Source organism: Perca flavescens, chromosome 18 (genome assembly GCF_004354835.1).
Source record: "Perca flavescens isolate YP-PL-M2 chromosome 18, PFLA_1.0, whole genome shotgun sequence".
NCBI lineage: Eukaryota > Metazoa > Chordata > Actinopteri > Perciformes > Percidae > Perca > Perca flavescens.
The window spans coordinates 19919981-19942422 of NC_041348.1; the positions used below are offsets into that span (position 1 = coordinate 19919981).

General features: G+C 40.5%; 2 protein-coding genes across 2 annotated transcripts in view; one reads left to right on the plus strand and one right to left on the minus strand.

The window, feature by feature from the left end:
- Nucleotides 1–3717: 3717 nt before the first annotated feature.
- cep57l1 (centrosomal protein 57, like 1) lies at nt 3718–7654 on the minus strand. Its single transcript, XM_028605400.1, has 12 exons — nt 7402–7654; nt 6482–6650; nt 6186–6374; nt 5972–6093; nt 5649–5762; nt 5477–5554; nt 5204–5293; nt 5043–5117; nt 4695–4957; nt 4474–4618; nt 4069–4301; nt 3718–4013 (listed from the first exon to the last, which is right to left on the minus strand). The coding sequence occupies exons 1-11, from the start codon at nt 7420–7422 to the stop codon at nt 4095–4097; spliced, it is 1473 nt and encodes a 490-aa protein (XP_028461201.1). The 5' UTR covers nt 7423–7654; the 3' UTR covers nt 3718–4013; nt 4069–4094.
- A 1356-nt stretch (nt 7655–9010) lies between these two features.
- The window catches only part of sesn1 (sestrin 1), a 53531-nt gene continuing 40099 nt past the window's right edge, over nt 9011–22442 (plus strand). Inside the window, exons 1-2 of the mRNA XM_028604947.1 lie at nt 9011–9108; nt 10108–10427. Of these exons, the coding sequence (XP_028460748.1) occupies nt 10149–10427 (279 nt within the window). The 5' untranslated portion in view covers nt 9011–9108; nt 10108–10148. The remainder of the gene's footprint in view (nt 9109–10107; nt 10428–22442) is intronic.

Genomic DNA, 22442 nt, shown 5'->3' on the forward strand with positions numbered 1-22442 from the left:
CATATTTACAGTATCTAAATATTTTCTCCAAATTCAGCATTTACCCATGTAATCTGGATTTGGCAGTAGATATATTTCTAGGTGTATTTAGTTACTTTTTGACAGGACCAGGCTTACCGCCAGCTAGGGGTTTCCATTCGTTATGCTAGGCTAAGCTAAATGGCTGCTGGTAGCTTCATATTTAGCATACAGAGAGTGGTATCTCATTTAACTCTGGCAAGAAAGCAAACGAGCCTATTTACCAAAATAAACTATTTATAAACTGACCATTTATTCTTTTAATATCTTGAGCTGCGACTATTATCGCCATCACACCCCCAAACGTCCCCGTCAGACACCGCCTACCAAGAGTCTGGGTCTGCCGAGGTTTCTTCCTAAAAGGGAGTTTTTTCTCGCCACTGTCGCAATAGCCACTGCTAATGCTTGCTCTTGAGGGAATTACTGTAATTGTTGGGGCTTTGTAAATTATAGAGTGTGGTCTAGACCTACTCTATCTGTAAAGTGTCTTGAGATAACTCCGTTATGATTTGATACTATAAATAAAATTGAATTGAATTGAGCTTGCTAAGGGACTTTGTTTCACCCATATAAATAAAATGAGAGAACAGACATTCCCATTCAAATCAACAAAGCAGGATGGTCAGAGGGTCGGGCATCTTTATGTGTACTGTTGCCTCGTTATTATGAATCCCACTGCTTTACTTGGCAAGACAAGCCCTGCATAGCACTCAAGCGCTAAGATTGGCCAGGCGTCCATGCTCACGTGTTCAGGTCCTATCCCCTGACCAGTGGGCTATCCTAACCCTAACCACTCCAGGTCAGTGCCTAACCTCAACCTCAACCAGCAGACGAACTCATTTGTTTTCTATGGTCAATGCACAGTGCTAAGTGCCATTTTCATTTAAACTAGTCAAATGACCATGGCAAACAGTTAAATTTCTGTTCTACACTCATTCTATTTCTATGGTTTCACCCCATTTTCTGCTTCACCTGCTCCTCTGCCTGAGTGTGTTTGTTCAATATGCTTGTCTATTGGAAAAAAACACCAATATAATTTACAGGTATTATCAGATTCTTTTTCTTTGTAAGATTATTTTTGGGCATTTTAGGCTTTTATTTTTATAGCACCCCTTAGACATGAAAGGGGACAGAGAGAGGGAATGACGTGCAGCAAAGGGCCGCAGGTTGGAGTCGAACCTGTGGCCACTGTGTCGAGGAGTAAACTTCTATATATGGGCGTGTGCTCTACCAGGTGAGCTACCCAGGTGCCCATTAGATTGTTTTTGACATATATTTCTGATGTTGTACATGCTGTATCCACCCCAACTCCATCAATACCTGCCATCTCAATCTGATGATCTAGTGTAGTGGTTTGCAACCGTGGCTTTGTGACACTCCATGGGCCCCCAAAATAAATCTGAGGGGTCACTAGATGACTGAAGGGATAAGACAGAGAAACTATTTAATTATGCAAATATATAATATATAATAAATATGCCTTTCACCTCTTTAGGGCTCTACAAATTCCTCACACAACACCATAACTTGTGATGAAGGGTGACAAGTAGACATTGCTTAATTTTAAGGGGTCACAAGCCCAAAACGGTTGTGCTGCTCTACCTGAAAATATAGAGGGAAGTTGGTGACATGAGTGCCTCCCTTTGGCTATACACAAACTAATAGCCCTACAATCAAATGTATGGCCACAGCCTTTTGTGAAGTCTACTTACATTTTCTCGTATATAATAAAGTTTAAGAAGTGGACTAACACTTGAAGTGATCTCCTATTTTGGTTATGATAATTACTGTACACATCCTTTCTAGCATTGACTTGATGTTGAGTACTTTCTGTGTATGATAGAAATCAACATGTTTTTGTAAAGCATACAAGTGCAAAGTTTATCGCAGCCATGTGCAAACCAAAAAAAAAAAAAAACTGTTCAAAACAACCCATTTGTTTTTCATGCTCCTGACAGGACACATGGTCAGTTTCCAAGGTCACAGCAAGATTCTGCTTATGTAGCACAAACTGTTAGCTCTAAAGGAAAATTTAGTGCGTCTGTGTGTGCACACACTCAAGAAACAGGGTCCGTATAGTTCAGTACAATACAGTATGTTTGTGCTAAGCTTCCAGTGGCCCAATTTCCTAGAACCAAAGAGAGTTTCCGGAGAGAATGCTTTTTTGGACAACCACACCATTATTTCTCTCATGTGTTCATTAAAAACAATCTGCAACCCTAGTTCACAGTATCTGCTGTTAATGGATAGAGATAGAAAAGCTTGTGCTGCTCTATCAAGAACATCTCTTATGGGGTCTTTCACTAAGGTGGAAAATCCTTCAGTCAGCCAACATTTTAATAAACAATAAACTTGTATTCACACTGAGAATGTTACTTTTCTATTTTTCTTCATGTAAACTTGTAACACTTCAAAGAATTACTGTAGGCAAATGAATGTGTCGACATATCGTTATAGTTATATGATGATAGCTCTTCATAGGCAATCCTTTCACACATCCACAACAAAACCCTTTACACAGACTCACATTTCCCCACCCCTCCTACATACACTGTTCTCCGAACACACCGCTGCTATTCAACACCAGGCAAAAAGGTGGGTGTGCTGTCACAAGGTATCAGAGCTGCAGGGTCAGGAGAGATGTTGTACGTGGGCATGGAGGAGTCTCGACTTGCCTCAGCTAACCTGATTGCCGTGTCCAGTCATGCTCTGTAATCTAATATGGGAGCACATAGAAACAATGCAATAGGTTTAGTCTCTCTCTCTCTCTCTCTCTCATATGCCACCTCAATCCATTCAACCATGTCGTGAACTCCGAGTCATGCCAAGAATACCAGGACCAAGCAATTTTAGCTAGATAATAGAGTGGAAAGGCTGAATGCAGAGGGCGGATAACAATCAGCTGTTTTTGACTCCCATGACCCGGAACAGGGCAGTTTGGGATGTTGCAGTTTTAATTTTAATTTTAATCGCAACCATTTCTGTGCAAACAATCACTGTAGAGTTGGTGTTATAGGGAGTGACTGAGATTAGCTTTTAAGGTCAAAAATGCTTCTTGTGCATCAAAAATGTGACCTGATGAGACAATAAAAATGTTAACCGAGACCTGATAACGCACAATTTTATGCAAGAATGTTATGAGGCAGTTTCACATATGGTTATTCATCCCATAAAAAGGTGGGCTGACAAAAAAAAAAAAAAAAAAAAAAAAAAAAAAAAAGAAGAAAAAAGCCTCATCCATGCGAGAAATCTGACCCGTCTACAATTAAGAAGAGTAATAACTATCATAGTTGAATTTAAAGAGAATTGAGGTTTTTGGCAGTGTAAAATAGCAAAGTCCTTTGGCAAAAAGCCGTTCCTCCTACTTATGCACAGCGATGAAAACCACATCCGTTTGTCCTGTGGTCAGGGCTACATTTACTCAGCTGTCCAGCCAGCTGCTGTAACAGAGTTCACAAAGCATTTGGACCATCTCTATTACAGACAGACAGTAGGAGCTTGATGCTGCATGCAACATTATAAAGTTATATCCTATATTATACATGCAACGGTACGGTGTGTGGGGTAAAAGCCTTCACATTTGTAAAATAGACATAGGATGAGCACTGCCACCTAGTGGTTCTCAGTATGGAGTCAATGACCGAGAAAAACATTTGGTTTGGCAGAAGTAAAATGTGAAGAAAACATGTATTTACAATATGTAATGAGAATAAGCTTTATTAAAAATAAAAAATATTAAAAATAGATTACTCCAGCTTAAGTTCAGATGAGACAGGTTAAGGTCATGATTCATACACTATACACCCTCTACCTAGAATAACCCTCTATGTGCAAGATTTAAAGTCAATCACCCATTGCTTAAGAGGTTTTATGAGTAACACATAATCAAGTCCTGTGTGAAACACAAAAACACTTTATTCCCTCTTTATATTTGTCACCAAAAATGTCCCAGAGGCCATTTGAAGAGAGGGAAAAACAGGCTGCCAGGAAGCAAGGGGAGTCTTGTGGTTCAACCACAAGACTCCCCTTGCTTCCTAGCATCAAAGCCTGCACACAGAAAGGTCTGTCAGAGTATCTCATGTTTCCCAGGAGAGGTCGTCCTGTTTTAGGCTGTTTCTGAATTTCTGGGTCTCTCTAAGAAGCTGCAGGTTGTCGTGAGTGATCCCACCTTTCTTTCCTTTCTTCTTAGCCTTAACAAGAGAGGGAACAGGTGGCTTGATCCCACTCAACTTCTTGGCTGTGTTCTCCTCAGCACATGGCTGACTCTGGGTCCATTTATGGACCTGTGCAAGAGCCAAAGACAGAAAACATAAGACACTTACCTATACAATTAGGGATGGAGATCAACTGACACTACAAACAGACAATGGACATACGTACATTTCTGTTGGCATACAACACTTTCACACATCTACAAAGCCTGCCTCTGCATGTACTGAGCGATGGTTCACATACCGTCTGCTGGTGTTTGCGGAGCTTAGTAATCTGAGCTCCCTTCTCCTCCATCCTGGCGACCAACCTCTCCAGTTCTCTCTGCAGATCCCGCCTCTGCTCGAGATGTTGGGTTGCATCTATCTGATGCGCCAACTCTTGATGTTCACTGAAAAAAAAACACACACAGATTACTAAATGTGTAAAACAAAAGTCATAGAAAACAATAGAAAAAGCTTACTCACAAGCTCATTTGTCCTAGCTCATCCTGCAGAGCCAAGAGCAGGTCCGACAGCGAGCCCAGTGACTGATCTGCTCGGTCGGGCTCCCTGTCAGGGTTGTGAAAAGTGGTGGAAGATGGAGCAAAGTCCTTTTGGAGGCTTTTCTTGGCTGCACAACCAGACCTGTGCAGAGCGCTCACTCGTTCACACAGCTGGGGCTGATGGTGCTTCATCATGTGAAGTATACCTTGTATGTTAGCGTGGACCGAATGGCTCGGGCTTGTCGACTATGACAGGTAGGGAAAATCAAAAGGAGTCAACAAAAAGGGAAAGAGTAAAAAATAAATGTTTTGAGAGATAGTGTTGACTTACCGTTCCTGCAACAAAGGGCATTTTTGTGTGCCTTGGGCCGTTTGGTGATGCCACCTCATTCTGTCTGGAGGTTTTCTGAGGTAGAAGATGCTGTTATCAACTCATCATCACTCTTCAACTAAACACAGGCAGTTAATTAGCTTAATCAGTAAGAAAAACACCTTGGTGGTCTTTTTAGTTTTCTTCTTTGGCTTTGTTTCTTCAGTAGTTGGCCCCGACAATTGAAAGTTGATTTCCAACTCCTTCTGCAGCTGTGGACATGGCAATAATAGCATGGTTAAAGTCTGTCTTTTTTTCCAAGATTCTTTTTTGGAATTTTACCATTATTACACATTGAGTTTTATGTAACCTTTTTTTTTTATTTTGATTAAATACAAAGTGAAATTGTGTCATTGTTGAGCTGATCCAAAACAGTGAAGTGTGTATGGACTGACCTCTTCTGCTTTCTCCTGCACAAGTTTACGCTCATGCTCTTCTTTCAGTAGTTTTTGCTCCAGAATGGCAAGTTTTGTCTGAAAGCAAAATTGCATTGAAATAATCTTATCATTCAGCTTGTGAAGATGATTAGTGTTTAGACTTAAGTTAAATTAATTTATAGTAAATTACCTCTGCCAGAGTTTGAGTCCTACTCAATTTGAGACACTCTGATTCAAGTTTCTCCAGCTTCTCTTGCTGAGGTTGGGTGTTTGAGCTACTTGGCTGCTGTTTCTGTAGTGAAGCCTAGTGGGGAGGTAAACAGAGATTATATTGCAGTTTAGTAACATGCATTTATGCCACTTACAGTACCTCCAAAACTAGGAAGTAATGGAATGTTTCCCAGAAATTAATTTCTCTATATCATATTAGGCCTATAGTCTTATAGGGTCTACATTTAATGAGAGTTTTGTTCATGAATTTAGTTTCTTTCAGTTTGTAGCCTTTTGGACTACCTGATTCTCCATGAGGGCTTTCCTCTCCTTCTTAGCATTTTCAACCATCTTCCTCATGTAGTCCAGCTGCTTCTCAAGAACGTTACAGCGAGACTCTGCAGACTGCAGCTTTGAGTCCAGCTCTGTTATCATAAACACAGATACAACAATCAAAAAAACATCTACAGAAAAGACTTTTGCATTGGCTTCTCCCTTTGGACACTTCATCACATACCTTTCCTGCTAGGCTTATCTGTCTCAGGCAGGCTGGCAGCTGGTTGACTGGGCACCGTGTAAGATGCTGTGACCTGTTGATGCCTCTGAGCATCATGGGAGAACTGACTATAGCTCTTCTCTGCTTGCTTCCTTTCCAGCTCCAATCGTCTGATTTTCTCCTGGAGAGTCTTCAGTGCATCAACAACAGCTGGAGAGGAGTTAAAAGAACAGAAAGGCATACCTAATAATTCCAGCAGAAGGTGGCCATAAAAAAACATTATGTAAGACAAGAAGCTGGACATCATGGGTGCATACCTGTGCTGTCAATATTAAGTTTGGTTTGAGACGCCCGAGGGCTGGTCATCCGCGGCTCCATGCTGATGTATGAGTGGGCAGAGAACTCCAGCTGTCTTGCTATTGCTATCCGGTCTGGAGGCTGGTAATAGCTCCCAATGTAGCTGTTTTTGGAGGGTGAGTCTAAAGTCTACAGACAAAAAGAGATGGTTGCTTTAATTTAATTTTGTTTTTAGACACTGTAAGGTTGCAACTCATGAGTATTATCGATTAATTGTTTAGTTGATACAGTTAAAAAAATATATAATAAGATTATAAATGATAAATGATGAAGATAATAAATATTAATAAGAAAAAAGTCCCCACAGCCCATGGTGAGGTCTTGGTTGGGTTGTTTTGTTTGACTAGCCCAATACCAATATAATAAGTATATTCAATTTACAATTCTTAGCTACATTTGTGGAGCTGGTAACGTTACCAGACAAGTTCAGTATGTTTCCTGTGTAAAAGACTTAACGCTAAATTACTAACGTTAACTGATCAACATTGCTATTGGTAAAATATCTGACGATCAACTACTGTAACGTTACACCAGCTTTCTGCATCAAAAAGGCTGTTTTCCAAACAAGCCCACCGTTTTGCTCCTTAAAGCTTTATCGCTAGGTATTTAAAAATTGCTAACGTTACGCAATCGAAAACAACCCGTTTTGTTTAACGTTACAAATGACGTTGACATAATTAGTTATCTTAGCATAAAGTAGTAACGCCGTTTGCAACCGTCCTCGCGTAAGTTACTGTAGATAAACGGGGGTAACAAAACCAGTAAAAAAAGGAGCTGCAGATAACCTAGCTAGCTAGCGACAAATTAGCAAAAGTAAACGTTGCTAAAGCTTAGCTACGTGTTGTACATTCGTAACTAACGGCTGATTTGCGAACATTACCTGATCGTTATAAGTCTCCATTTGTGATGCTGAGGTTGATACGCGTTCCGAAACGAATCATATGTTTGTATGTAATATTCTGAGGCTGCTTGTGTTTTAATGTAACGTCAGAACCATTGACATACGGTCAGAACAGCTAACTGATTTCTTCGAGCCTGTTACCAGTCCGGCCTTTTTAAATTTCCCTCCTCTTCACCATCCCCGCTCTCATCACAGTGGTTCCGCCTGCGCACTGTTTCCTCCTCCCCCTCCAGACTTGCCAATGTATTAATAATGTATGCTCAATGTATCAAGAAATTCTTATATCTGATGGTTCTGTCACAGAGACACCAACTGAAACTTTTATATACTTTAGATAGAAGGAAAAAGTGAAATTGATCAGAATAGTAGCCAAAAACAATCTAGGCCTACACACACATTTTAGCAAGATAAAATTAAAATGTTGAAATATTGAAAATTAATAACATCCAGATTACAAAACAATTATACACCCTGTGACCACTTTTCTTGAATTAACCACACACACATCTCCATATATATATATATATATATATATATATATGACCTCAGTAGTAGCTAGTCTTGACGTGACTTGATATTATTAAAGAAAGAACCCCTATCTGCAACATGGGAAGTTGGAGTATATGTTATGCTGAGATATACCCACTTTCAACAACAACATAACACAGATGATGCCATTTTTTTGATCACTTAGGGGTTAGTAAAGGGTCTTTAGCCAGTAAATCAATTAATCAGCCTGTAAACATTTGCACAGCAGTATGCAAATAGCCTGCTGCAGCTAAAGGCAACATACCTACAGTGTGGCATGTGTGCTGCACTGAAAGAAAGTAAACAGGCTATTTTCTGTAAAACCTGCATAGGTATTTGTGTTTCTTCTGCAGATGTAGTTTTTTTCTCATTTAGCAAAAACACCTTTGTCCCCAAAACAGACTTGCATTATGGCACACCAGAATCCGCTTTTAACTTCTTTCAATTTGACATGTTGACATTGATAGTTGATAGTGTGCTATATCGTTTAACTGATATTGGCAATTTAGTTAAATACAAATGAGGTTTAAAGCGAATCAAATGGAAATGTACAAATCTTCCTCTCTCCTCGGGCAGTCTTAGCTATTTCTGATAAACAAGAGAAGGGGGGGCTGCTTGCTCACGGAGTGCATCATGGGAGTTGTAGTTCTTAAGAGCTACCCTCCAAGAGCACACACCGGACGCGATTTTACGAATCCCACTATGGCCACGCCAAGACCCGCCCTTCAATAGTGTTCACACACTATTATTGGCCAGGCGTCCATGCTTACATGTACAGGTCCTATCCCCTGACCAATCCCCTAACCCTAACTTTAACCACTCGAGGTGAAATGCCTAACCCCAACCAATCGAGCTTCTTCTTAGGGCGGGTCTTGGCGTGGACATAGTGGGATTCGTAATTTTGCACACCGGACGAAGAGAATTCAACTCCCATAAAACCTTCCCCCGCGAGCATGACAACTAAAATTGGTCAGAATCTACACGGCACAGCCCGAGAATGCCCAGGGACTCCTCTCATTGGCCGGCTCCTTCTGCCAATCAAATGTTTACCATCAAATTGTTGCCTCCTATCTTTTCTACTTTGGGACTGACGTTACTGGTCAGTGCTGTGGTAAGGCTTCCCGTGGCAGAAGACCTGCACCAAAGAATGTGGATAAAGTGAGTATTTCAGAATGACACTCTTTGTTTTTGGTCCACAGTGACAGGTTTGTGTGTAAGAATGTTGTTTTGACCGTGGTTCTGTTGTACTTTACTGGTGTCTTTGTTAACGGGCAGCTTGAAAGCCTTGACACGAAAGAAGATTGAGGGACTCATATACTGACCACTTGGGTGTACATTTCAGTCATGATATGTCTAAAATTTTGATTATAAAGTAATTAACCATAAACCAACGTGGGTTCGTTGTCGTTTGCAAAAGCTGTGGCACTTTATTTGGCAGATTATGGTAGTTTGAGACATCAGTAGGCTACGTTAACCAGATTTTTTTTCTTGGAAGTTGGTCACGGACCAATAATCAGTATGTTGTTATCAGCATGATCTGTGTTTAAATCCCTGTATGCCTGCCACAGCCCGATGGATACTGGCTTTTTTTGGCCAATACTGAGATCGATATTTGAGTGTTTAGAAATCCAATAATATATCGGCTTGTTTTAGTCTTTACATAAACTCATAACAATTAATAAAAATCCCTTACTTTTTTTTATTTTTATTTTTTACAGAATTGTGAACGAGACATTAACGGAGTATAGGGTCGGTCGATATTCAATACCCTGTGACAATATACAGCATATTTTTACAGCATATTATTTTTTCTCCATACCATTTATACCTATGCCTTTTAATATCAATGTGATATCAGTGTGTTAACGTTAGGCCATTGTGGGCAGTGTTGCAAATCAATAAATCTTTGAAGCAATATTGAATTTTTATATTACCTTTTGCATCATTGTTATGTAACACATCAATTTATTGGGTGTTTAATTTGCTGGATTACTTAAAAACAGACCCTCCTGTTGGTTTTATCTGTAAACCGTTTCACATGTTTCAAGAAATATTTACCCAGTTCCCCATTAGAATAACATTAAAAACATTGTTAAAGCTTGTTTTTTATGCTGTGATGTAAAACCTAGACTGTTTCATGTGTTATTTGTTGCATAGCCTGTTGTAAGACAGAACAAACGTTAGTCCTACATCAAAAGATGGAAGTGCAGGACCAGGAGTCTCTGGGAAGATGGGACCGGCTGGGCAGCCGGGATGCTATCTCCAGAACTAAAGCCATGGAGAGCATCTGCCAGGACGTCATGAGGCAAGTAGAGGCCATCAGGCCCATACCATCATTGGCCCTGTCACCCCCAGCCTCAGGAAACCCTCCCAAGAGTGACCTAAATGACATCCTGGCTCACCTCCTCATGCTGTCCAAACGGTGTCCCTATGACGACGTCAAGGAGCGATGTGTTCGGCTTCTACAGGGAGTCCAGGTAGGACATTCATACAGCTTATAATGAGACCTCCGTGAGCTTCTTGTTCTATGCTGCATTAAGCTGCGTGTTGTCCTATGTCCTCCCATACTAGTGCTTATGGTATTGTTCTACTGCCATCTGCTCCTCTCTTCACCTCTTCATAAGCATTGCAAACATTGTGGTTGAGTCAGAATGTTGTCAAGATCCAATGCATGTTTAATCAAGTGGATTACATTTAATGGCACAATGAAACCCCATGAACTCATTAACACTTAAACATAACAAGAGCCAGGTATTCACCAATCCAACCCTTCAAGCACATGCATACATGCACAGAGAAGAGCAAGTCAAGAATTTGTGTAAACCATTTAGTAACATCACCATAGGAATATCACAAGGAATGGGGCTGGCTAAAGGGGAGACATCACACCGACCAGTGGTCTGTCACAACCATCTGCTGACATAAACATCATCTTCTTATATTAGCTAAAATCAGTGTCAGCACTATCAGTATGCCATGCAGTTTTTGTTGTTATTGCAGATGTGGTGCGGTATAATTTGGATTCTGGTCACAGCATGTAGCTCAATTTGATTCGGTTTTCATGTTATTGTGAATTCTTTTTTTTCTTTGTTTCAATTTCTTTTTTTTTCTTCTTTTTTTTAGATTCATTTTATGGTTAATATATTTGAGGATTAATCTCGGTGTTTAGGTATTTTGGATTAATTATATTTTGTCAGTTCAAGTTGTCCTAATTTATTTGCAGTGAACAAAATATTGTTTTTTTTTTTAGCGTGGTGTTATCTGTGGCCTGTTCCTCTTAATGAGTCCTCCTAATAACAAACAAAACAACGGAGCCCAACAACTTTTGATGACCTGCCTTATTATTATTCTGAGGAAATAGACTGTTTAGCAGTTTCATTAATTCCTGTTTGTGTGAAGTGTTTTTGGAAGATTGAGGAGAGGGGCAGAGAGAGATGAGAGAGGGAGAAAGCTGCTTTGCAGGTTTAGCAGTGCACCACAGTACACACTGCCTGGTATTTTTGAATTATGCTAAACTGAATTTGCAGTGGACTTGCCAAAGGGTGTGTTTGTGAGCCCAATGTGGCAGCTCCTTTCGTTCTGGTCACACGGTTGAAGACCCCTCTGATCAACACACACACACATATACTGTACATACACACACCTTTCTCACGTCAGGGATGGAAGGGGGAAAGGGAGGGTGGGCTTGGGCTCAGACAGACCTCTAATTCCAACAGATCCGCTGATTTAAGACAAAATCTCGGAAAGCACAGACAGTGCTTTCCTCATTGCCACCCCCTCCTCTAGAAGAGGAAGGCCTCCTGCTTGGTGAGAGTAACGTCTCTCAGTACCCTCAGGGCTTGCAAAATGTTTGCCTTGAACAATCTTTTGCTCCCATAGTATATTTTTTTTTTTTTGTACACTTTATTTTATGTGAAAGTAAATCCAATAATAATTTTTAAAAAGGATGAATAACCTCGTCCATTGTGTGGCATGAAACAAATCTAATCCCAGACACTTATATACAGTAGATGGTTGAAAATAAAAAGCCTTTAATAGTATGTGCTAGTACATTAAAAAAAAGAAATGCTAATGCCTATTTGCACACACACTTAAAGCTATAGTTTGACATTCTGGGAAAAATGCTTATTCCCTAGAACTACCAGTTACCAGCTGTCAACCTACCAACACCTCTAAAGCTCACAAATGAACATGTCTCTTAATTTGTTTGTTTAATCCCTTAAAAAACACACATTCTGGTTTAACTGGGGATTTATGTGCATCTCTCATCATAGGCCACAGAACCTTTTATGTCCCTAGCAGTTACCTCATTTGTCTTTCTTTTTATTTTTTTTTTTAAATGCAATCTGAGTTGAGCGTTGTTTTTCAAGGCACCCTGAATATGCAGGTCAAGCTGTGGTCACAGTTAAAGGAGTGGGCTTGAATGTTTTTCTGTGTTATGTTGCCCCAGTATTTCTGAGGTTATGGGGTCATGGCTGAAAATAAGGTTCTGTCTGGAGGGAGGGGTTGGGCTCCCATAATAGTTTTCCCTAGGTTTGTGAAAGACCTAAGTGCATGTATTTTGTGGGGAGTAAAGCGGTCCTTCCAAAAAAAAAAAATATTACAATATCTGTGTCTAAAACTTTGGAAAAGCTGGAGCAAATAATTAAAGACAAAACTTAAGATAAAGAAGTCCATTGGGGACCAGCTACAATCATTCGATCGGAGTCCTTTAATCAAGTCATTTAGTTGGTTTTGATGCTCACAAGATTTACATTTACATTCATTTGGCTTAGGTTCTACCAAAAACGGCTTGGGTGCTGCGTCTAAGCCTTATAATGGCAAGGAAAACCCTGCAAATGCACACAAACCGAGAGATAAAGAGGTAGGCAGTCTCTCTCTCTCTCTCTCTCTCTCTCTCTCTCTCTCTCTCTCTCTCTCTCTCTCTCTCTCTCTCTCTCTCTCTCTCTCTCTCTCTCTCTCTCTCTCTCTCTCTCTCTCTCTCTCTCTCTCTCTCTCTCTCCGGTCACCATGTTCCCTCACTGGATGAAAGGAGCCCAGTCTTGGGAGGCTGGACAGAGAGGGATTTCTTTGTGTTATGTAATTAGTCCATTGTGTTAGCCCTCTACCCTAACTTGAATTAAGAGTTACTCTCAAAAGATTAACATTTTGTGATGCAGGCTGGTGCTGCTCAGATTCCAGAGATTTTGTCCACATCTACGGCCTACAGGATGAAATGATGTAGTAAAGAATGTACAGTAAATGTCAAATGGACTTTTTTTTTTTTTTAACATTAACTGCATATTTCAAGGTATTTCTTGAATCCTCAAAGACTCTATTTGTCCATCAGGATTAAAATAAATATTTGGTTTGCTGTGCAGTAAAGGATTTTTTTTAACCCATTTTCCAAATTGTGACTCTGTTTTTCTAAATGTAAACCGAGATGGTAAGTGATTTGTTCAATATGTTTAATTATCAGGTTTAGTTATCTATTAGGTAGTCTCTCTTTGCCAGACCATCCTCCACATGCTGCGGACGAGGGTCTGGCTAGTCCACACAGCATTCCAGGATGGGAGAAAAAGGTGCTCTGGTTTATTGGCATTTCTTTAAACCAATCACAATCGTCATGGGTGGCGCTAAGCTCTGCACGGAGCCGCTGCAAAATAGCCTCAGAAAGGAACTTGTTTTGGTGGAATGTGTACATTCAAAAGTTGTTACTGTCCTGCCAGAGAACTCCGATTGGACAGATTGTCTAGCTAGCTGTCTGAGGATCAGTTAACCATAGTCTAGTTATAGTTTAAAGCAACACTTTGTAACTTTTAGCTGCAGCTGTAGTTCCAATGAGACAACCTCTAGGGGGACCGAAGTGGGAAAAGTTACATAGTGTTGCTTTAAAATTCCAATACAAAGAAAGCGTAAGGAAACGGACATCGGCAAAAATGCATGCATCTGGCGGAATTTCCTGCGGCACCTGAGCAATCCCAGAAGTGGAACATCGAGGATATAGACTATTAATTAATGTTATTTTCTAAGAAAATTGGATATTTTCATACATAATACTGCATTTTTATTTTTCCAGCCTCTCCTTCTACAAAATGAGCAACCATCTCGTTTTGGTTTATGAAAGTTGACTTGCAATTTGGGAAATGGGTTAAATATCTTTTTCTCTGTGCAGCAGACAGAATATTTTTTTTATCCAGATTGTGCACTTTTGACTGCTTTTAAAGAAATGAGAGAAACCTTTTGTAGTTAAGAAACTTAACGGTACTCTAAGCGATGTCATGTTTTTTTTTTGTTTTTTTTTGTTTTTTTTGTTTTGTTTTTAGGCTATATAGGTTTTTAGGATATAAAAAACGCGGTCTCTGTACACCGCCCAGGGTCCACAATGCCAACAAAAAACAAAGTGGCCAACCTGGAACACAAAAACATAACAAACTGTGTTCCAGCGTTCAGCCAATAACCGACAAGAAGGATTTGGGTAGGGGGTTGGGGGGGTTAGTTCGCTGAAGCACGGAAGGGAGGGCGAGGGGACGGGATGAGGAGGAGGGAGGGGCTTGTTGTCTTGTTTTGTTTGAAAATACTTTGAATGTCAACAAGAATAATGTCTCCCAACATCACTTAGAGCACCTTTTTAAGCTAACTTGTTTTTCTCTGAGGAAGACAAAGGGCTGTGGATGTTTTATGCTGCTCCTAATTTTTTACACATACTTACTTGGCTAATTATGGACATTAAGGATGACTCTGCAGCCTCTGTAATAAACACATATGTGTGATTAATTAAGTGAAATGGCTTCCTGGATCTGGCCTCCTCCCAGAATAACCCAAACCCATTTCTGTCTCCACATGGAAAGCTTGGGAGTGTCTCCAAGCCCTAGATCACCTTGCCTTTTGAGGATTTATTCATGGGAGGTGCATAATGTCTCTGTTATACAGGTTGTAAAGGGTGTGCACTGCTTTTTAAATCTGTCAACTGAAATATATGAATGGACACTTAGGGTAAAAAGTCCTCGTTTGCATTGGCCCTCAAATGTTTCATCCATTATTGTTGGTGTTGCGTGGTTGCTTGTGCAGTGGTTTAATCCTTTGAGATATTGTTGCGTTATTGGTTATTGATTGTAGATCCGGTTTGGTCTTGGAACGCTTATTTTCTGTCTCAAAGGTGCCATGCTGGTAAGACTATATAAACAAACTTGACTTGTCAACCTTGACAGACAGGAGTGTGTTGACAGATGCAACATTGCTCTTCAGAGAAGGCGGAGTCAAAGTCCACTTGTAGACTGTAACATTAGTTCGGAGTTCTTAAAGTTTTTTGCTTACATCACCTTTTTTAAATGCTTTTGTGCATGAATGTGTGCGGGTAAATGTACCTGCTTGTGTCTTTGTAACTGTAAGGTATATGTCAGCGTGTTTGTGTGCATGCCTCCAGTCCTCTCTCAGCTACTTCTGCTTCCTCTATAAATAGAGTGAGGAACCATGGATATAAAGACTTGTGGTCTGGACAGATCTGCTGGATTATGGGCGATCTCAGCTTCAAACCAGCTCAGACAAATTGCATGTTGAGGGGGGAGAGAAAGCAGCAGCAGCAGGCAATGACCTTTGGCATAGTAACTGTACAGTGCTCCATGGATATGGAGGATGTGTTAGAGAAATAAAGCTGTGGAATTACAGCTGCCAGCCAGCTGGACAGAGTGATGGGACAGTGTTGATAGGAGCTGGGGTGGGTGTGTGTGTGCACTGTGTACAATCTGTGGGATGTTTAATCTACCTAAACTACATGAAGCTTTATGTTGCATTCATATTGTGGCCACTTAAGGCTTTTCTACACTCCTTCAAGCCTCTTGTAATATGATTGTTTTGGCCCTGGTGATGCTGATGCTGGCGATGATAGCAGCACAATGATGTAGCTCCTCTTCTTTGATGCATTTTAGCTTCTTTTCTGTTGCTTTTCAAAGTTTTGGGGCAATTTTAGAGCTGAAATAATTATTTGAATAATTAATGATTCGATAATCAGAAAATCTATCAACAGCAGTTGTGATAATTGGTTAATCATTTCAGCCATTTTCTCCAGCTTCTCCAATGTGAGGAGAACTGAATATCTTTGGGTGTGGGACTGTTGGCCGCAAGCATTTTTATCTTGGGAACTGTGTTGAACCATATCCTTATGGCACAAATGTCTGTGACTAAAAACACAGTGAGTGGCTTCTTCAATGTAAAAATTTAAAACCACCCAATAATGAATACAATCTGTAGATAAGACTTCATTAAGTGTGTCCCGTTTACTGCACGGGAAAATAAACTGTGCAAGAAACTGAGGATTTATACAATATCTCTTTCCAGCACCAAATGCCTGTTTAGCCAGGGTATTAGAGACCATTTATAACATGCTGGGAAAGCATGCCAACACACAAGCCCCCACTTTGATCCTACAACACAGACAGACCCCCACCTTCCAGCCAGTGCTGCATGCTGCTGGCTGCTGTAGACCCGGGAAGACTAGCGAGGAGGGGGCATGAGGGAAGTGTGCAACTAGGTCACTGTCAATCCTATTGAGTAAATGATAAAAAAGCACAATTTTCTGTTTTTAGCCATTATAACTTATGCAAAAAAAATCGTAAACATTTTCCTGTAGAAAGAAAACGAACAATCTGCTAATTTGTTCCCTGTAAATAATCATCAGTATTCATTGGAACGGCTGTTCCACTAAAAACATGTAAAAGCTGTATTATCTGGGCACTGAGGGAGGGATGGGCTAGTGGGTCTGGGCTTTAGCAGAGCCTAAGCAGTCGTCATGGTACCAGTGGCATGAGGTGCAATGATCGGGTGGGTTGGTTGACACCATTAAGGGTTGGGGGAGCTGCTCTGTCCAAAGAAAGTGTAAATGTTGTAAAACATATCTACGCACTGAAGGTGGAACAACAGATGGGGGGAGTGGAGTAACAGCGGTTGAATAGATCATGTAGTTTTGTCTCACCCACATACCCCTAGACTGTGGAAGGAGGATGAGGGGGAGGAGAGAGCAGGAAAGGCTGTGGACAACAGTAACAAAGTGCTGCATCAGGAGGTTGGCAAAGGAATAACAAACTATTTTTTGAAGGAGAGAAATGCACACAGAAAATGAACACGAATAGAAGAGTTGTAGGCCCAGGCTATCAGTTTAGTCCATCCATCTTTGTCCGCTTATCCGACAACGCGGGGGCAGCAGCCCTGGCAGGGGACCCCAAACTTTCCTTTCCCGAGGCACATACAGTAAACCAGCTCTGACTGGGGGATCCCGAGGCGTTCCCAGGCCAGGTTCAGTGCGTGAAAATAATAGCCATGTGTCTGCTCTGCGTGCATGTTTCAACCTCAGGTAGAGCAGGATTTGCTGTGTTGCTCCTATCAAGAGATTCAAGGATAGAGATAGGGTGATCACATGGTGCTGTGGAATGAACAAGCCTCATTCTCTCTTTCATTGCCATAATGTGATATTTAAAAACTTGCATATGGAATTAAAATTCTAATTACTATTAATTATTTAAAGTGATGGTTCGGAGTAATTTATCCTAGGGTCCTTTGCACCATGACCTCGAGCCAAACACCCCCCCCCAGAAGCTTTTTTCACCTGGGTCTAACATTGGGCGAGTTAGCGTAGAGTAGCGTTAGCCGCTGAATAGCTTAGCGCAGGGGCTAATGGACCCACGTTTGTATCTCGTAAATGACCCCACTAATAATGCCCGAAATGATACCAAAGGTCTACACCAGTACATATAGGTTATGCACTCATAAAACGATTGATTGGAAAGTTTGTAAGTACACCAGAAGTTTATGTAAATAACACTTGCCTGCTCTCTTCTGCTCTCTGCTGTTGTTGTTGCTGCTATGAGACGAGTGCTTAGGGCCGTCTACAAATTACAACACCGAAAAGAGATGCAACAAAAATATTTTTTAATTTAACTTTTTTTTAAAGTAAGTGCTGTAATATAACTAGCAGGAAACAAGTAATAATTGAGGTAAGTTTGGAGACATTACCTTATTTAATCATTAAATTAATACATATTTTTGTTGTATCTCTTTTCGGTGTAGTAATTTGTAGACCGCCCTAAGCACTCTAACTGCAGCAGCAGCAACAGAGAGCAGAAGAGAGCAGGCAAGTGTTCATAAACTTCTGGTGTACTTACAAACTTTCCAATCAATCGTTTTATGAGTGCATAACCTATATGTACTAGTGTAGACCTTTGGTATCATTTCGGGCATTATTAGTGGGGTCATTTACGAGATACAAACGTGGGTCCATTAGCCCCTGCACTAAGCTATTCAGCGGCTAACGCTACTCTACGCTAACTCGCCCAATGATAGACCCAGGTGAAAAAAGCTTCTGGGGGGGTGTTTGGCTTGAGGTCTTGGTGCAAAGGATAAATTACTCCGAACCATCACTTTAAATTAAGCCTTCTGCTTGCTTCGTTGGCTCTTATCATTTCTTTACCCAGCACGTTTCTAACAATATTGTGTTCAACTCTTCTTTTTGTTGGTTTAATATTGCTAGCCCAGTAGAAACTGAAGCGTGTGTAACTGTAGCACACATGAAGTGTAACACATAGCCTAAACGGGTTTATCCACGGGGGCAACTTTTAACAGGTTTTTTTTTTCCCTCCCGCAACAGACATTAAGACTTCTTATAGCATGAAAAGCACACCAATAATAATAATAATAATAATATAATAATAATAATCATAATAATAATCATAATAATAATAATAATAATAATATAACTAATGGCTGGTATTGCCTGGTAGTGTGCATGTTGGCTTACTGACATGGTTTACTTGGACACTAATGGAATGGAGCGTTTTTATCTAATTTAACATGGGTTCCAAATGCCATGTATATTTTGAAAGCCGTAGTTTCTATTAGGCATGGAATGAAACCTTTATATTTTCAGTTTGATTTGTTAAATCTTTGTGAACATTGTCCTTACTATCTATCTTCCATAATGTAGTTGAGAGAAGAGAGGAGTTGATTGGATTCAATTATCATTATGCGCGCACAGAAATAAGCTTCAAGGTACCAGTATACTCCTTCAGATGGACCTGTGAAATGTCTGAAAACCCCTCACCCAACACAATATTCAATTATAAGATTATTTATTATAAAATATCAAGTAAACTAAACAGTAGGGTTTTGGGGAGTTAGTACAATATTACTTATACATGTGTAAATATATTTTGGTTGAGAGAAGCTGACTTTATTGTGCCCCTCCTATGTCTGAAACCAAAGCCTTTGCATATTTCTGTAGGCTTTATGATATCATGAGGGAACACACACACACACACACACACACAATATCCAACAAAATCCAACAAAATAAATCTTGCTGATATAGAAGTGGCTGCATATCATCCCGCTTGCCTCATACACTCGGCCCGTGGTCTTGGACACTTTCATCTATCGAATTGCATGCCATCTGTTCAGGATTAATTTGATCAAATTCATAAATGAATGATGAAGCTTATTGTCCAGTTGAAGCAGTATTTGATAAAATCAATATATGCCTTTTATCCTCCACCCTCTTACTCTTTAATCATCGGCTTTTTACTTGATGAAAAAGAATCGGCAATTGAATTTCATCATTCACACAGCATACAGGGACTGAAGCAGCTTCAGTTCACCTATGTGGCCACCGGATGGTGCTCTGTACCAGTCTGTAGTCTGCTTTTCTTCTCCTCAAGATGCTGGATGGGAATTTTCCATGTATTGGGCTGAATGCATGCAATGCTGCACATGATTTTAATTGTTTCCTTCTGCCCTAGTCGTGTGTGTGTGTGTGTGTGTGTGTGTGTGTGTGTGTGTGTGTGTGTGTGTGTGTGTGTGTGTGTGTGTGTGTGTGTGTGTGTGTGTGTGTGTGTGTCTGTGTGTGTGTGTGTGTGTGTGTGTGTGTGTGTGTGTGTGTGTGTGTGTGTGTGTGTGTGTGTGTGTGTGTGTGTGTGTGTGTGTGTGTGTGTGTGTGTGTGTGTGTGTGTGTGTGTGTGTGTGTGTGTGTGTGTGTGTGTGTGTGTGTGTGTGTGTGTGTGTGTGTGTGTGTGTTTCTTTCTGCCTTTGAGTGTGAATGTGTGTTGTTGTGTGTTTACAAGTCTTGAGAGATTTATAGCAGGGAGCATGCAGGATTTAGAGGCATCTGCGAATCAGGTCACAAAGCATGAATAGCCCAGTGGCTGCGGTCCAGGCCTCAGTCTGAGGTAGCCCCTATTAGGATACAAACCACACAGGCTCAACACCAGGCTTAACCAGCTGGAATACACAAACAAAATATTAGGGACACTCGGCCCTGTTCTGATCAGGAAATATTATGTAACCACTGAAATTTAGTTGATAAGCTGCAATTCTTTATTGACTTAACTTTTGGTTTTGGACCATTGATTGGACAAAACAATTTGAAGGCCTCACCTTGAACACCAAATAGTGTATTGATTTATAGAAAAAAAAAAAAAAAAAAAATGTTAACGGATTAGATTGTTGTACACCTAAACAACACAGGTTTAAGGTTTTGAGAGTTCTGCCATAATGAATGTGTACGTCAGAAATAATGTGGCAAAATGTAAAAATCAAGACTTGTTTAATTTTTATGCCAATGCTTTTTTCCTGTGCCATTCCAGTATACCTGATTGTGTAGGCTTCTCTGTGAGTTTAAAGGCCGCTGACGGCCTTCAGTCTTGAAGGACAACAGTGGACATGCAACAGTACACACAGTGCTCACAAGGGCTTGTCAACCTCATCCAATCTTGTAAAGACCCCACACTTTGAGACATGAATTTAGCTGTGGTCAGCACATGATGGATTGTTTCCCATTGCAGGCATTGTGTGGTGCTGCTCACCGAATAGTGTTGCTTCAGTTCACCCAGTGCCGTGTTGGCTTAGCCGAGGCCCGGCTATGATGTTGTTTCAGCGTGTATGGTATTGTTCCAGGGCCAGTGTGGAGTGGTGGAGTGGCATTGTGCTCTCTTCTCGGGGGTATTGTCCCGAGCTGAGTGTGTGCTTGTTTAGGTTACAGGCCAGTTTGTCAGGACGGTGACAGTTTCACGCTACGGGACCTCCACGTTCCCACAGTCGTTCACCTCTGACCTTAGCTCTTTTGCTCCAAAGCCAGGCCAAAGTTTGAGTGTTTGTGTGGGGTAGAGACACGGAGGGAGGGTGTGTCAATGTGTGTGATTGACATGCAATGTTTGTAAAAAGTACTTTAGTGTTTACTTAGGGTAGGAAAAAACCTGTGTGTCTACTCTAAATCTGGACATGCACCTTCATGTTGGAGGTTATTTGGTGTCTTATCACACGCATACTGTACATATATATATATAAAAATGTGTATATAGTGTAGGATTAAAATTAAACCATGATTTTGAGGTTCCAACTCTTAGCGTTAATTTGAATGCATTTATATCTACATTGAATGAGCAATGTAAGACTTGTAGCACTTTCTTACATAGTCTCCACTTTTAGGGAAAAGAAAGTAGGTGGACAAGTAAGCACACAAGCACATTGGCAAACGCAAACGCCCCCTCCAAATTCAATGTCATATTTTCAGGATGTTTGTCCTAATGCATTGTCCTAAAATTCGGCTTAAACGGGTACAAGATGTACTAACCTACACATTACTACTACTACTACTACTACTACTACTACAAATATGTTCATAATCAAAAATTCAAATCACATATTCTAACAGAGGTCCACCTACAGGTTGGTACCCACTATAAATTAGCTATATTTGCCACACTCACCTTAATGGTATTTATGGTTGTAGGTTGCAGCCAGCTGCCACGAAGCTTCCAGTTGTAAGTGTAACTAGATACTGTGCCAAAATACTTTGTACTTCCATATAATAATATTACCAACACACCAGTCACCCAGACATTTTGACAATCAAGATCAATTGTTAGTGATATATTTTCATCCTAAAGTCGACTGACAGAAGGGTGTGGCTGTGTGATATTAACAATTGTTTTTGACAAAATTCCTGATAATGATGGATATGGGTATAATGTGGGGATATTTTAGGGAATGACTAGAGGTGCTGTGAGAAAATATTTACGCTCAATAACCTTTCAAGAAAGTAGTGACCAGACGAGTGGAAGCATTCGTTACTTATTTGTATTTAACAGTTAAATAAGCAAAAACAAGTCACTTAAAGCGGCTATAATTAATACTCTTGTAATTACAATGTATCACTTGTATTGATGAAAGCTACAGTGAATTATCACCTGAATCTGCAGCTCCCATTGGCTTTACGGAGCTTTTACAGTACATTCAGCTCATGGTTTAGCTGCCCGACCCACAACTTTACTGTTTTGGTTCGCTCTCACCGTTCTCCCACTGTACACTACCTGCTCAGCACCAAACAGCAGATAATGTTAGCGACTTGCTTGCGAATATAGTGTTGTATTTAGCAGCTAGGGAGCCAGATATTTCCCTCAGAAGTCAGCAGAGACCACAAATAGAGATTGTGTGTGTGTGTGTGTGTGTGTGTGTGTGTGTGTGTGTGT